Here is a 17,904-nt window from a genome sequence, read left to right on the forward strand (position 1 = left end):
ATGACTGTCATATTGCAGAGCATTCTCTGTTTAGTATCCTTGCCAGCAGACATCACGATGGAGGCAGATGAGCTGGCATGGATAGTGCACCGGAGGAGATTGGAAATGTTCCATGGACGGCACACATGTCGTATAGTAAGGACAGACGCTGATGGAAGTGTTTGGTTGAGGGTAGCAGTAAGCAGGGTGGACCAGTACTCTTACTGCATTCAACTAGGAATGGCAGTTGGTTATATGGGTTTTCTTCCAGGTCAGTTTCACCTGACTGTTAAAACTGCTCAAAAAAACTGGTTTCTCAAATAACAGATCTTTGATTTTTTATTCTTATAATTTTTTGTAATAAACATTGAAATGGAACATGGGTTGAAAAATTTTGACTCAGTCAGTCTCAAGATACATAGAATCAAAATATTACATTAAATAGGTAAATAAAAGAAATCTTAATCTGTCCACCATTCGCTGCTTTTCCAAAAATGTGATAAGGGGCTGAATACTACAAAAAATCATTAGTATCTGATACTAATGTTTTGAAACTCTGTTCAAAAATCATGTTGTAAATGGGCATCATACCACTATTTGAGCATTATGAATAGTCACTGCTAAACTGAGCATCAAGAATTCTATTTTTCATGTTAATTTGTCTGTTTTCAAGGACTAGATAAAGGTATATTATGTTAACACAGGCAGTAGATCAACTACTTTCTATTTTAACTGTACACTATGATGAATTGTTGTGAAGTTATTCATTTATTATTGTTACCATAATTTCCTTCCTCTGTCATTATCTTGTAGAAGTGGCAGACAAACCTTTCATCTTTTAAAGCAAATGAAGCATTGTATTTCATTGCTATGAAACTTAGTAAAAATATTTCCAGCTAGGTTTAGCACCATACTGCAGTACTGTGGACCAGGTGGGGGCCAGTCTTGCACACTGCATGTGCATTTCTACGTTAAGTCATCATCACTGTAACTGGAAAATTATTGTCTCAGCAATGCTTACCAATTTTTATACCATGTGTCTGTTGCTCATCTCTGTTGGTATTGTTATCAAAATAGCACTGTTTGCTTTTCCCATTTTTTATAAAACTGCAAGCCAATGCATACCGAAAAATACTTGTTATTTAAAACTAAAATACCAGTATTGGTTTCAACCAGTTAGTTTTTCCCATTCCTACGATCCACTATCGTAGACTTCACCTTGGGCTTTGTGCTGAGTGTTGTGGTTGTGTGCTTAGCTGTTAGCAACCTGCACCTGCCGTGTGCTGTGTTCATTGCTATGCATGTCTCTGTGTGGGTTCGGATGCTCTGCTTCCCACTGACTGACTCACAAGGCAAATTCATTTCCTCTCATGAGGTTTTGTGCCCCAGTTTTTATCTACCTACCTTCAACATGTGAAGTATGTGCACCAATAGTGTAGAGTAGTGAAGTTGTCATGCCTACCCATTTTTGTTGCCTTTTCCCTAATATTAATTTTGGGCCACCATGGAACATTGCAACACCAGCAACACTGGCAGGAACAGTTGCACCTACAGAAAGAGAAGCAGTAGCATGGGAAGTAGCAGATGTAGGTGCTGACGAACCAGAATGCAGAGTTGCTTCACACCCTTGTCCTGGGGCAGGCACCCATTGCACAGTTTTCTTTTCCATCCAGCCCCCCCCCCCCCCCTCCCCATCTGCCAGTGACAACATTTGCTGTTTTTGATTAGACTATGGAAATGTGGGAGAATTACTTGCATTGTTCTTGCTGCACTGCCAAGTAACATGCTTTAATCTGGCGATATGCTTAAAACACCATCGAAAATTGTGCTAAATGCATTTCCTAAAAATTATTTCAAGCAATTAGTCCATGTGCCCTCTTGAATAGTAAACAGTTATGAAGACACACTTGACTTCTTAGCAGCAAATAATCTTGAGGTAATAACAAGCATCAAAACTGACACAGGGATTAGTGAACACAGGGTTGTTGTAATGAGGCTGACTGCAGTAACTACCAAACTATCCAAAAATAAATAAAAAATATACCTATTCAAAAAAGCAGATAAAAATTTGCTTGACGCCTTCCTGAGAGACAATTTCCACTCTTTCCAAATTAACAATGAAAGTGCAGACCAGATGTGGCTTGAATTCAAAGAAACGGTATTGACAACAACTGAGAGATTTATACCAAATAAATTAACAAATGACAGAGCTGATCTCCCTTGGTACACAAAACAGGTCAGAACAATGGTGCAGAAACAATGAAAAAAGGCATGCCAAAATTAAATGAACACAAAATCCCCAATATTGGCAATCTTTTACACAAGCTCGAAATTTAATGTGGACTTCAATGGGATATGCTTATAATAGTTTCCACAACGAAAAGAGATTCTGGTTGTATGTAAAGGCCTCCAGTGCAGAATGTATACCAATAAGGCTCCTTTCAGTGTATACCAATACAAGAGCTCCATACTTACCAGTCGTATACAACCACTCGCTCAATGGAAGATCTGTACCCAAAGACTGTACAGGTCACATCAACATTCAAGAAAGGCAATAGGAGTAATACACTAAATTACAGGCTGATGTAATTGATGTCGAAATGCAGTATGATTTTGGAACATATATTGAGTTTGAACATTATGAATTACTTTGAAGAGAATGGTCTACTGACACACAGTCAACACAGATTTAGAAAAGATCATTCTTGTGAAACACAACTAGCTCTTTATTCACATGGAGTGTTGAGTGCGATCAACAAGAGACTTCAAATTGACTCCGTATTTTTAGATTTCCAGAAGGTTTTTGACACTTTACCTGACAAGTGGCTTGTAATCAAATTGCATGCTTGTGGAAAACCATCCCAGTTATTCAACTGGATTCGTGATTTCCTGTCAGAGGAGTCATAGTTTGTAGTAACTGGCAGCAAGTCACTGAGTAAAACAAAAGTGATTTCAGGAATTCCTCAAGGCAGTGTTATAGGCCCTCTGCTGTTCCTTATCTATATAAACGATTTGAGAGACAATCTGGGCATCTGTCTTAGGTCGTTTGCAGATGATGCTGTTTACCATCTAGTAAAGTCATCAGAAGATCAAAACTAATTGTAAAGCAATTTAGAAAAGATATCTGTACAGTGAAAAAATTTGCAGTCGACCATAAATACGAAAAGTGTGAGGTCATCCATATGAACATTAAAAGGAATCTGTTAAACTTTGGTCACACAAAAAATCAATCAAATCTGAAAGTGATACATTCAACTAAGTACCTAGGAATTACAGTTACGAACAACTTAAAGTGGAAAGAACACACAGAAAATTTTATGGTGAAGGAAAACCAAGGACTGCGCTTTATTGGCATAAAACTTACAAGATGCAACAGTTCTACTAAAGTAACTGTCTACCTTATGCTGTCTGTCCTCTTTAGGAGTACGACTGTGTGGTGTGGGATCCTTACCAGATACGATTAACGGAGTACATCGCGAAAACTCAAAGAAAAGCAGCACATTTTGTATTATCCAGGAATAGGGGAGGGAGTGTCCTGGACATGATATGGGATTTGGGGTGAACATAATTAAAACAAAGATGTTTCTTGCTGCAGCAAGATCTTCTCATGAAATTTTGATCACCAACTTCCTCCTCCAAATTTGAAAATATTTTGTTGATAGCAACCTAAATAGGGAGAAATGATCAGCATAATAAACTAAGGGATATAAGGGTTCACACGCACAGATATAGGTGTTCATTTTTCCTGCATGGAATGGTAGAGAATTATTGTGAAGGTGGTTCGATGAACCCTCTGCCAGGTGCTTAAGTGTGATTTGGAGAGTGTCCATGTAGATGTAGATGTAGATGTAGATGTAAGGTGTATCATCAGTCCAGTTGATAAGGCTGTCTTGTTGTTATCCAGCAGTGCAAGTTTGTACAAAGTTGTCCAAAATTTCAAGCCCCCCCTCAAGACTCAAGAACTCCCTTTTGCAAGCTATGTCAGTTGCTTACACAGTATTTCAAATAAATCTATATGGTGGTGGCAAGGTTGTAGTTTAACCATCACCAAAAACAATCGGGTCAGTCATATGTACGCTGAATAGCCAATTTGCAGGACCTTTAGCACAAATGTCAATTTGAGTGTCCCAAATGTGCTACCTCTTAGGCCAACTCCCTAAATTGGGACTTGACTGTCCTGTTAGCTCCTGATCTCGAGGTTCAGACTAGTGTGCTCACCTTATTTAGCTGATGCTGCTGATTTGCATGAGCTTATGGCAGTGACAAATGTCATACTTTCTCATAGTTGGCATGTGCCTCAATTAGGTGTGCATTGTAAACAGACCCTGGTGCCCTGTGGGGTACCTCGCCTACCAATGAGTTGCTGCCATTGAAAAAACTGGTTGCAGATATGTCGTGGCGCTGCCTGTCTTCGCCTGTGCAGAGCTTAAAGGGTTTGTGTGTCTCGCAGCTTCGTAATTCCTGCCCATGGCAGTTTTCGAGTTTTTGACATCACTCTTCTTCAGTTCATTGGGTGATTCTGATCTGACTATCATTGTTGCATGTTTGCTGAGACTCTGTGCTCGTGGGAGCCATGTATGGTGACTGCCATCAGATAAGACAACTGACAATTGTTTATGACAGTCAGTGGGCTGCGAATCTTTTGTTGGACATCCTGGCATTTTTCATGGATTCTTCTGGTGCTGTCTTCGCTGCTCCACCTAGTGCATCCAGGTGCACTTTGCAGATGTTGGTAGTGGATGGGCAACTGGTCGAATTTCAAGTAGACATGGGATCATCAATCAGCCTTATTAATTTAGATGCATACAGGGTCTTGGGGTGCCTGGAGTTGCAGTGGCCACTCTGTCAGGTTGTGTCTTGTAGTAAACGGTTCATTCCATTGTGAGGGCAATTCTCTGTCTCTGTGCATTACAAGGATGTGGAACAGCAACTTACACCATTAGTGGTCAATTCACAAATGGGGCAAAGTATTATGCTCAGTTTATTTCTCAGGCCATGCACATCTGTGAGCCTCTTAACTGTCTTCACCAGAAGGCTGTTAAGTCTCTCAGGCCCGCATAATGTCAATGGATTTCTCAATCTCTCAAATAGTATTTGTGCCCTGCTCCCTGTCTGGCTTGCTTTATACCAATAAACCCTTAACACTGAACTGTGATGGTCCCAGTATGACGTTGGTGCCATCCTGCCCCGGATGGCACCAAACAGCCCACTGCTTACACGTCAAAGATACTTTCTGCTGCATTGTGTAATTATTCACATGTTGAAAAGAAGGGGCTAGCTATTATCTTTGGTATCAAAAAGTTTCACATCTTCCTTTATGGGGCAAGGTTCCTTCCTCCTCATCACTGACCACAAGTTGTTGGTTTCCATATTTGGCCCTCGTTCTAACTGCCTGATAAGACTGCCCACCGAATGCAGCAGTGGACCCCCTTCCTCAATAACTATAATTATTCCATTCATTACCACTCCACCACCCAGCACACCAAAACTGAAGCACTATTTCAGCTACTGTTGGGGCCCAATCTGGAGTTTGATCAGTAGCAGGCCCTCTTGTTCACGTTGGACAATGCCTCACAGCAAACCATGCTAGATTTTCCTATAACAGTATGTGAAGTCATGATCGCTATGGCTGCTGGCCCATGTTTCCGGAAAATCATTTCAGCTGCCCAATTGAGTTAATCAGAGTGTATCTTCGGGTGCAGATCAGGCCTGGCATACATTTCTCCTCCTATGTGATCAGCTCACAGCTGTCAAGGGGGTCCTCATGCTTGCCACAGAGGAGCAATGTTGCTGAGTGGTTATTCCCCCTGGTGTTGCATCCTTGCATACTACAGTTGCTGCATGCATCGCACAGGGGTATGACACTTATGAAGGCATTGACCGGTGATCGAACATCTGGTGTGGGCTTGCAAGGCCCATGCACAGAATCAGGCTGCACTGCTGCACCAGTTTCTCTCCTTGGCCAGTCCTGGAGTGCCTCCAGGATAGAGTGCACATTGATTTTCCGGGTCCATTTTTGGTCAGCATGTTGTTGTTGGTGGTCAATGATTGTCCAACTTCCTGTACACAGCCAAGCTGTCCTCCAAGTTGTCAACTACCACACTGGCAAGTTGTCGGTTATTCTTTCCACTGAGGGATCCCCTAGGATGCTTGAGTCTGATAACAGTAGGTAATTTGTGTCATGTGAGTTTGAAGACTTTCGATTCTGCAGTGATATGCAGCATCTGACTACTGCCCAGTTTCACCTGGCTTCTAACTTGGAGGTGGAGCACTTCATGTGTACATTCAAGAAGAAGTCTGTGTCTGCCTCTTCCCACGATGATAAATTGTCAAGTTTTCTGGCTACACATCATGTGACGCTAGTCAACAGGTGCACTCCCACGAAATATTTGTTTGGGTGCCATCTGCAGGGTCTCCTGGATTTGTTGTTCCCTGAGTTGCACTCAACAGACCACCGTGTTTTTCTCCTGGGGATGCAGTTTGGGTCTGGTCCTTTGGCTGGCAGCAGGGATGGGTGCCAGGTGTCATGAGCCGCAAAAGTTGGCAGTAGTTTGTGGTGAATGTTGGTGGGGGCCAGCTGACCTGTCATGCAAATTGGTTGTGCCCACATCCTGTTAGGACACTGCCACTTTGAGCTTCCAGTCAGCTGAGCAGCAGGATTGATCACAATGCTGTTTCAGCAGCGGGCTTCTACTTGCAGAGACGCACTTCCCTGTTGCCGCTCCCTCCATCATCCTCCCATTGTTGTGACCTTGGCCCCCAGCGAGGCTTGTGCCTCCACCTGTTGAGGTGTAGCACATGGATTTTGACCCAGCCCCTTTTACTTCCACTTCATTCTCCTCTTCATAGGTTGAGGTGGCCTCGTCCCCACTGCAGCTGCTGAACCCGTGTTGCTGCAGACTCCATGTTCTTCCACCTCTCTTGCGACTTGCATCTGTGGTCGGTCGGCTGCCAGGCTCTTCACACCTTCTCCAGTTCTGTGCTGGAGGTCGTGAACCAAGCCTGTCCATTTTTGGCACTACATGGGGGGGGGGGGGGGGGAGTTTGGATCCCCACTAGCGAACATTGCTATGGAAACAGATGAGCTGGCATGGGTAGCATAGCAAAGTAGATCAGAAATCTGCAATGGAGGGTGCACATGTCACATAGTATGGGCAGATCCACTGATAGAATTGTTTACTTGCATGTGGCAGTAAGTGGAGTCGGCCAGTGCTCACACTGCACTTCGTGCTGAGTGTTGTTGTCATGTGCTTTGTTGTTGGCCACCCATGCCAGCCATGTGCTGAGTTTATTGCCACACACACCTCTATGTGGGTTCAGATGCTCTGCTTCCCACAGACTGACTTGCACAGTGAGTTCATCTCCTTCCATGCCGCTCTGTTCCCTGGTTGTTATTAAGCCATCATCAGCCCATGAAATATCCCTGGTGACAGTGTAGAGTAGTGGGGCTGTCATGCCCGTGAAGATACTAAATCTGCAACAGGATAGTATGTCTTGCTAATACACATCCTCTGTCAATGCTCATTCACCATTACTGATAACTTGGTAGTAGTTCTACCAATGTAGAAGGCTGAACAGTGCTTACATAATGGATGGTACAGGACATGTATCATTTCACAGTTGCTCTCCCTTTCATAGTAGATATTTTGCCAGTTACAGGGCTGGTGTGGGTGGCAGTAGGTGGTGTATTGGGAAGTCCTACATCAGGAATGAGAGGCAGGGAAATGGTTGTAAAAGGAGCATAGGTCTGACCAGGATGCTGCACTGTTCTAGATGGGACAGGTGAAATATAAGACAGAATGAACCTCATTTCAGGACATGATTTTAGGAAATCATATAGGAAGTTACAGGTCTGCTAAAGTAGCTGATGAATACAGTCAAGACCAGGATAGATTTGAGTAACAAGAAGTGTACTCCTAAGTTGTCTTTTGGAGGGATCAGCAGTCTGGCACCAGATGTTAAGGTCATGGAAACCTGCATTTGAACAACACTGGTGGGATAATTATATACAGTGCACTTGGGAAGGTTGAAAGTAGCAGTTATATCGCTTATCTGTCTGACTTCACCCATGTGTCAAATTAACTTAGGCAAAAACACTTAGTCTAGTTAATTATGTGCATACACTTACTATAAAGTGAAATTAATGTGCTTGTGTTATACATAATACCTCCATCATAGCATAGAAAATTACCTGAGAATGAACCAATATAAAAGCAAAGGCTCTCAGGCTGTGCACCCTGTATACTTGTTCTGGCTCCAGCTGTGCGTGGCCTCCAAGAACTTAAGAGATCAAGTGCATGTTCATCACCTGCCACTGCTGCTTTTGCTAGTCCGCTATGAAAAGAAGATGATCCAAAAATGTTACACAGTGACTGAATTCAATTTGTACACAGTAAGTTCTTTCTTTTTGCTATTTTATAAATTCATGAAATATACCCCAGTAAATGATAGATTATGCCTTGTTTTACGCCCAGTCCATTTAGGGATGGAATGCTGAATCAAATACGTGGGTGGGTCCATATTCTGCACAGAATCTGATAGCTACTACTACTGTTGTCATTGTCTTTAAAATAAAATTAACAAAAAATGGAGCCATTAAAAATCGGTGTTATTGCTGGATGCATTTTTGCATTGCTATGAATCTCTGAGAGGAGGAAAAAAAAAAAAAAAAAAAAAAGAGAATGATTTATGTCACTTCTTAGTTGCTTCAAAATTAATGGAGGTACATTCCGGCTGTGCAGCTAAATGAAAGGCAGTTTGTTTTTTGGCACACACATTCCACTTCTTTTACTAATGAAGCATATTCAGTGGTCTGTAATACATATTTGTTTTTATACACAGATCAGCCAGAACATTATGACCACCAATCTACTATTGATACAAATCCATCCATGTGATAGCAGTGTCATCTGGTGAGGAATGATCATACACATGCATGATGCATGCACTATCAGTGAGCATGCTATCTGTGAGTAGAATGGGGAAAGAGAGCAATTTACCCGAGTGTGACCAAGAGCAGACTGTGATGGCCCAGAGGTTCGGCATGAGCATTTCGGAAACTGCACGACTTTTTGGGTGTTCAAAGAGTGTTGTTGTGAGTGTCTTCAATACATGGTGAAACCATGTCTAGACATCATGGGGTTGGGCAGCTACCACTCATTACAGATGTCTGACATCATAGACTGGGCAGACTGGTAAAACAGGACAGGCAGCAAACTGTAGCAGGACCAACATCAGTCTTTAATGTTGGGCATAGTAAAAGTGTGTCTGAACAGACAGTGCACTGAACACTCCTTATACTGGGCCTCCACAGCTGACGCTCGATGCATGTACCCATGTTAACATCACGACATCAGCAAATGTAACTGAAATGGGCAAGTGACCATTGGCACTGGGCATTAGCACAATGGCAGAGCATTGCATGGTCTGATGAATCCCCTTCTTCATCATGGCGATTGGAGGGCACAAATGTGTTGTCTTCCAGGGGAACAGCTCATGGACCCATGTACTGCACGACAGAGACAAGCTGGCAGCACCTACATTATGTTCTGGGGAACACTCACATGGGCACCCATAGGCCCATTGGAGCTCGTGCAAAGCACCATGACAGCCAATGAGTATCATACACTGGTTGAAGATCATGTACAGCCCTTCATGATGAATATATTTCCCAATGGCAGTGGCATTTTTCAATGAGATAATGTGCCATGTCACAAGGCCAGGAGTGTGGTGGAGTGGTTAGAGGAACACACTGGCAAGTTCCATTTGATGTGCTGGGCCTTCAACTCACCAGATCTGAAACTGATCGAACACATCTGGTACACAATAAAATGTGGCAACAGAGCTCATCACTCCCCTTTGAGGAAAGTACAAGAATAAGATGACTTGTGTGTGTAGATGTGGTGCCAACTAGCCTCTGGCGACCTACCAAGGCCTCATTGCTTCCGTGCCACAACACTTTGCCGCTGTTCTCCATGTCAAAGGTGGACATACTGGCACTTCGGTAGGTGGTTATAATATTCTGGCTGATCAGGGTTGTTGTTGTTGTGGTCTTCAGTCCTGAGACTGGTTTGATGCAGCTCTCCATGCTACTCTATCCTGTGCAAGCTTCTTCATCTCCCAGTACCTACTGCAACCTACATCCTTCTGAATCTGCTTAGTGTATTCATCTCTTGGTCTCCCTCTACGATTTTTACCCTCCACACTGCCCTCCAATACTAAATTGATGATCCCTTGATGCCTCAGAACATGTCCTACCAACCGATCCCTTCTTCTAGTCAAATTGTGCCACAAACTTCTCTTCTCCCCAATCCTATTCAATACCTCCTCATTAGTTATGTGATCTACCCATCTAATCTTCAGCATTCTTCTGTAGCACCACATTTCAAAAGCTTCTATTCTCTTCTTGTCCAAACTATTTATCGTCCATGTTTCACTTCCATACATGGCTACACTCCATACAAATACTTTCAGAAACGACTTCCTGACACTTAAATCTATACTCGATGTTAACAAATTTCTCTTCTTCAGAAACGCTTTCCTTGCCATTGCCAGTCTACATTTTATATCCTCTCTACTTCGACCATCATCAGTTATTTTGCTCCCCAAATAGCAAAACTCCTTTACTACTTTAAGTGTCTCATTTCCTAATCTAATTCCCTCAGCATCACCCGACTTAATTCGACTACATTCCATTATCCTCGTTTTGCTTTTGTTGATATACATCTTATATCCTCCTTTCAAGACACTATCCATTCCATTCAACTGCTCTTCCAAGTCCTTTGCTGTCTCTGACAGAATTACAATGTCATCGGCGAATCTCAAAGTTTTTATTTCTTCTCCATGGATTTTAATACCTACTCCGAATTTTTCTTTTGTTTCCTTTACTGCTTGCTCAATATACAGACTGAACAACAACGGGGAAGGCTACAACCCTGTCTCACTCCCTTCGCAACCACTGCTTCCCTTTCGTGTCCCTTGACTCTTATAACTGCCCTCTGGTTTCTGTACAAATTGTAAATAGCCTTTAGATCCCTGTATTTCACCCCTGCCACCTTCAGAATTTGAAAGAGAGTATTCCAATCAACATTGTCAAAAGCTTTCTCTAAGTCCACAAATGCTAGAAACGTAGGTTTGCCTTTCCTTAATCTAGCTTCTACGATAAGTCGTAGAGTCAGTATTGCCTCACGTGTTCCAATATTTCTATGGAATCCAAACTGATCTTCCCCGAGGTCGGTTTCTACTAGTTTTTCCATTCGTCTGTAAAGAATTCAAGTTAGTATTTTGCAGCCATGACTTATTAAACTGATAGTTCGGTAATTTTCGCATCTGTCAACACCTGCTTTCTTTGGGATTGGAATTATTATATTCTTCTTGAAGTCTGAGGGTATTTCGCCTGTCTCTTACATCTTGCGCACAAGATGGTAGAGTTTTGTCAGGACTGGCTCTCCCAAGGCTGTCAGTAGTTCTAATGGCATGTTGTCTACTCCCGGGGCCTTGTTTCAACTCAGGTCTTTCAGTGCTCTGTCAAACTCTTCACGCAGTATCATATCTCCCATTTCATCTTCATCTACATCCTCTTCCATTTCCATAATATTGTCATCAAGTACATCACCCTTGTATAGACCCTCTATATACTCCTTCCACCTTTCTGCTTTCCCTTCTTTGCTTAGAACTGGGTTTGCATCTGAGCTCTTGATATTCATACAGGTGGTTCTCTTTTCTCCAAAGGTCTCTTTAATTTTCCTGTTGGCAGTATCTATCTTACCCCTTGTGAGATAAGTCTCTACATCCTTACATTTGTCTTCAAGCCATCCCTGCTTAGCCATTTTGCACTTCCTGTCTATCTCATTTTTGAGACGTTTGTATTCCTTTTTGCCTGCTTCATTTACTGCATTTTTATATTTTCTCCTTTCATGAATTGAGTTCAATATTTCTTCTGTTACCCAAGGATTTCTACTAGCCCTTGTCTTTTTACCTACTTTATCCTCTGCTGCCTTCACTACTTCATCCCTCAAAGCTACTCATTCTTCTACTGTATTTCTTTCCCCCTTTCCTGTCAATTGTTCCCTAATGCTCTCCCTGAAACTCTGTACAACCTCTGGTTTAGTCAGTTTATCCAGGTCCCATCTCCTTAAATTCCCACCATTTTGCAGTTTTTTCAGTTTTAATCTACAGTTTATAACCAATAGATTATGATCAGAGTCCACATCTGCCCCTGGAAATGTCTTCCAATTTAAAACCGGGTTCCTAAATCTCTGTCTTACCATTATATAACCTATCTGAAAACTGTCAGTATCTCCAGGCTTCTTCCATGTATACAACCTTCTTTTATCATTCTTGAACAAAGTGTTACCTATGATTAAGTTGTGCTCTGTGCAAAATTCTACCAGGCGGTTTCCTTCTCTCCGTTTTCCTACTACTGAATTCCAGTCACCCATGACTATTAAATTTTCATCTCCCTTCACTATCTGAATAAATTCTTTTATTTCATCATACATTTCTTTGTCATCTGCAGAGCTAGTTGGCATATAAACTTGTACTACTGTAGTAGGCGTGGGCTTTGTGTCTATCTTGGCCACAATAATGCGTTCACTATGCTGTTTGTAGTAGCTTACCCACACTCCTATTTTTTTTATTCATTATGAAACCTACTCCTGCATTACCCCTATTTGACTTTGTATTTATAACCCTGTAGTCACATGACCAAAAGTCTTGTTTCTCCTGCCACCGAACTTCACTAATTCCCACTATATCCGACATTAACCTATCCATTTCCCTTTTAAAATTTTCTAACCTACCTGCCCGATTAAGGGATCTGACATTCCACGCTCCGATCCGTAGAACGCCAGTTTTTTTCCTCCTGATAATGACGTCCTCTTGAGTAGTCCCCGCCCGGAGATCCAAATGGGGGACTATTTTACCTGCGGAATATTTTACCCAAGAGGACGCCATTATCATTTAGCCATACAGTAAAGCTGCATGCTCTCGGGAAAAATTATGGCTGTAGTTTCTCCTTGCTTTCAGCCGTTCGCAGTACCAGCACAGCAAGGCCGTTTTGGTTAGTGTTACAAGGCCAGATCAGTCAATCATCCAGACTGTTGCCCCTGGAACTACTGAAAAGGCTGCTGCCCCTCTTCAGGAACCACAAGTTTGTCTGGCCTCTCAACAGATACCCCTCTGTTGTGGTTGCACCTATGGTACAGCTATCTGTATCGCTGAGGCACGCAAGCCTCCCCACCAACGGCAAGGTCCATGGTTCATGGGGGAGGGGGGGGATATAGAATATATGTATTATATAGTAGTTACAAGTATGTTACTATGTTACATTTTTTTTTTTTGTCCTGAAAAACATGAGTGACTTCCTAAAATGGAGCAACATGAAATTAGTTGCCAAAAGAAGAAGATAATGTGGCTATCAACACAGACAAATATCCTCAACTGATTTAAAAAATGATACAAGGATTAGGCAGAAGGCATTTCAACAATAGATGGTGAATACCAGACACAGAATAATTATAGGCCTTTGCTTAAGGAAGTGCATCCAATGACAGTTTATTTACTGTAAGTCTGATAAAGACCTTCACTCTCTGAAGCAGACTCACTACTTTCTTCCTTTTTTTATATACACATGAAACATGTCAGACATACGCTGCCACAATGATTACATGTAATATATAAATGTCAATCTATATATTACAAGTCCGCCCCAGTAGCTGAGTGGTCAGCGTGACGGATTGCCGTCCTCCGGGCCAGGGTTCGATTCCCGGCTGGGTCGGAGATTTTCTCCGCTCAGGGACTGGGTGTTGTGTTGTGTTCATCATCATTTCATCCCCATCCGGCGTGCAGGTCGCCCAATGTGGCGCCGAATGTAATAAGACCTGCGCCAAGGCGGCCGGACCTGCCCCGCGAGGGGCCTCCCGGCCAATGACGCCAAACGCTCATCATCATCATCATTATATATTACAAAATGCAATAGTTTTATATGAAACACCTTGTGAGTGTGGCTCTTCTGAACATTCAGTTCTAATTTTCCATATATGTATAGCCATAATTTAATCAACCACTTTCTGAAACTCATTTACAGTATATATTTTGGACGAGGAAGTGCAATACACCAAATCTGGTTACATACCATCCAACAGAGGAAACAACTGAAATCACATGCAAATAGTAGTTTAATTCCATTAATTTCACAAACAGAATTCTAGATTGTATGAGGAGATGTCATTAACTAGAAAAGCATGAACTTTTAACATTATAAGTTTCATATTTTTAAAATGGGCTTTATATGTGCTTACAGTTTTACTTTTTGAAGACTTACAGAACCAAGTGAATGTAAAGTCTGCAGAGTTTGGTACATACGTGATGTCAACACCTGGGGCTGGACGCCGAAAAGTGACATGGCCCAAAGGTTCTCGCATTTCTACATGGAAAACAGACAGCAACTGGCCTCTTGAATCCATTTTCCAGCCCAATAATGCACCAGCCTGAACAAAAAAAGTTACCGGTGAATATAGTAAAACACACACTGAATCAAGGCTTTGCAGATATTAAATACTCAATTAAATTTTTCTTCACAAATAGAAATAACAGTAACAATTATCCTGAGTGACATATTTTTAGCCATTAATAAAGTGTCATAGCAATTAATATTTGTGAAAAAATTAAAACTGTGTGTCAGACTGGAACTTGACTCAGATCTATGCCTTTTGCAGCCAGTTTCTGTGGATGGCAAGTGACCTGGTTTGAGCCCCAGTCTGGCATAGACCATGCAGGGTGGTGCAGTGGTGAGACACTGGTCTTGTATTCAGAGGGATGGTAGTTCAGTCTCTGCCTCTGCCCCATCATCAAGATGTAAGTTTTCTGCGATTTTTCTGAAATGCGTACAGCAAATGTCAGAACAGTTTCTTTGAAAGGGCATATATGATATCTTTCCCCAGCCATCTTTAATCGAAACTTGTGCTCCACATCTAATGTAATGGCCTCACTCTCAACGGGGCATTAAATCATAAACCTTCCTTCTTTCTTTTTCAGTCTCGTACAGAGACTGAACCTGTCACAAATATTTGTTACAGTTATCTTTACCTAATACCATAACATTTATATTGGAAGCACAAGCTATTTTGATAAGCAGTTTGTTTTACAATAATAATAACAATATTAATAATAATAATAATAATGATAAGACAATCTTAATAATATAATAAACAATATTAATAATAATAATAATGATAAGACAATGCCCGTGTGGAGTTGATAGTCTCCCATCAGGCACCTCCCCAGGTGGCGGATAGGGAAATGCTCTCCAGATATGGAGGGTACCGGGGAAATAAAATACCCAGGGTGGACCAAAACTATCAACCGAAATCCACTAACGTCTGCCTGGTATCCAGCGGTTAGGGGTCAGCGTCTGTTCGCCTAGATGGTGCGGCTGCAGCAACCTTCTTGATGTCAACAATCAAGTCGTATTCCTCGTGATCTTTCCTCGGAAGGACCACCACCAAGTTAGTTTTCAACTTGAAAACCAAACATGATGATAACACAAGGAATGAATCCACTACCCCGGGCACCAGTCGCAAGGCTGGCTTTACCTGGTCATCGGATTCCAGAGGACCAGGAGCATCATGTTACTCCTAAGGTTGAGAACCAGACAACGTCCAAATTATTACACACAAAACAAAGACACTTCATTGGTACACTTAATACTAATACTCTTTGCAAACTGGGCAAGATCAAACAAATTACAGACATGCTGCAAAAATTCCAGATCAAAATCCTTGCAATCCAGGAAACACGATTTACGGACGAAAACCATTTTGATACAGACAACTACAGGATCTACAAAGGAAAACCAGCAGTTAAAACTAATGAGAAAGGACTCAAACAGTTTGGCACAGCATTTGCAGTCCACAAATCTATCAGCGACTCTGTCATTGACTTCCAGTCTGCCTCAGAACGTATATCAACGCTCTCCATCAAATCGGCCAACAAAGCATATACCTTGATCAACGCACACGCACCTACAAATAACAATAACAAGAAGAACCGCCAGAAAGTGGATGACTTCTGGAATGACCTTGAAGAGACGACAAACAAAATTGCCAAACACCATGTAATAATCTTGTTAGGCGACTTTAACGCACAATTAGGTAAAGAGAAAAAACACAAGAAAATCACCGGAATCCATACAGCTCACAAGAGAACTAACAAGAATGGGGAAAGATTGATAAGCTTTTGCGAAAATTTCGGCCTCGTAATTATGTCAACACAATTCAAAAAACCCAACAAGAAACTGTATACTTGGAAGTCACCCAACACAATGTTGGGTGAATTCCAGATAGACCATGTGGCCATCTCCAAGAGTAACACAGCAGAAATTCTGAATGTGAAAACGAGAAGAGGATTTTTTGACTCAGACCACCATCTTATACAGATAAAGACCAGATTACAACCCAATAGAAAAAAGCCAAAACTAAACAAAGTGCTGAGACCAGACCCCGAATACATAAAACTCAACAAGGAAAACATCTTACTGGAAATTAGTCAGACAAACACTACAAACTGGACAGAACTTGTGGACGTCCTCAAATCCACGATGAAATTGGGTCACCCCCCGAGAAGGAGAAAACACAGGTGGTGGAATATAATATGTGACCAAGCAATAGAAGAAAGGACCAATGCCTGGAAAAACTTCAATAGTCACAAAACATCAGAAAAATGGCAACAATTTCTAGTAATCCGAAAACAAACTTTGAAAACTATTCGGAGGGAAAAAAGAAATTATGACAAACGGCGACTAGATGAGATAGAACAAGATTTTAAGAAGAACAACACCAGGAATTTTTATAAGACGTTTAAAGAACATATTGCGGGATACCAGCCACCCAATCTTTGTTTCGAGAAACCGGATGGTTCACTAGAAACTAACACGAAGAATAACTGCCAAATCCTCGCAAACTATTTCAACAAACTTCTCAACTGTGAAAGACCTACAAAGGATATTCACTACAAGACGTCTACACCAAATCCTGACGCTAAACCGCCAACCATCAACGAAATAGTAGAAATTATCAAGACACTGAAAAACAATAGAGCCCCAGGAGAAGATGGAATTATTGCAGAACTATGGAAACTAAATGATGAAACTTTAACAGGAAAAATTCACAAAATCATATTAAACATTTGGGAAACAGAACAGATCCCTTCTGAATGGAAATGCGCACTCATCCATCCACTCCACAAAAAAGGGGACAAAACTGAACCAAATAATTACAGGGGTATCTCACTCGTACCAGTCACATATAAAATCCTATCAAAAGTTCTCATGAATAGATTAGAAGAACAAGCTGACCCACAAATAGGAGAATACCAGGCTGGTTTTCGCAAGGGACGATCATGCATAGAGCAGATCTGGAATCTGAAAATGATTCTCCAGATGAGAAACACCCGAAACACAGTGGTTACTTTTGTAGCTTTTAAAAAGGCCTATGACTCAATAGACAGAGTAGCGCTCTGCAAGACGCTGGAAGAATTCAGCATTGACAGAAAGACAAGAGCAATCATTTGGGAAACATTAACTGACACAGTCTCCAAGGTTAAATTTATGGGGGATATCTCGGAACCATTTGAAATCCAAACTGGAGTGCGACAGGGTGACGGACTTTCACCATTACTCTTTAATATCATTCTTGAAAAAATTATCAGTATATGGGAAAAAGAAGTCAAAGGAATCCAAATTGGCATTAGAAAAGATAATAGATTCAATGTGAAGTGTTTAGCTTTTGCGGATGACCTTGCAATCCTCACAAATAATAGAAAAGAAGCCACAACGTCATAGAGAAGTTACACGAAATTGCACAAAGAACTGGCCTGCAAATCTCATATGAGAAAACCCAGTACACAGGAAGAGTGCCACAAGACAAA

The 17,904-nt window shown here is 41.6% G+C and overlaps 1 protein-coding gene across 1 annotated transcript in view; it reads right to left on the reverse strand.

The window, feature by feature from the left end:
- LOC126162156 (intraflagellar transport protein 140 homolog) overlaps nucleotides 1-17,904 on the reverse strand; it is a 240,584-nt gene that overhangs the window by 199,989 nt on the left and 22,691 nt on the right. Inside the window, exons 3-4 of the mRNA XM_049918458.1 lie at nucleotides 14,344-14,468; nucleotides 8,171-8,313 (exon numbers count right to left, since the gene is read on the reverse strand). Coding sequence (XP_049774415.1) covers nucleotides 8,171-8,313; nucleotides 14,344-14,468 — 268 coding nt within the window. The remainder of the gene's footprint in view (nucleotides 1-8,170; nucleotides 8,314-14,343; nucleotides 14,469-17,904) is intronic.

Source organism: Schistocerca cancellata, chromosome 2 (assembly GCF_023864275.1).
Source record: "Schistocerca cancellata isolate TAMUIC-IGC-003103 chromosome 2, iqSchCanc2.1, whole genome shotgun sequence".
NCBI lineage: Eukaryota > Metazoa > Arthropoda > Insecta > Orthoptera > Acrididae > Schistocerca > Schistocerca cancellata.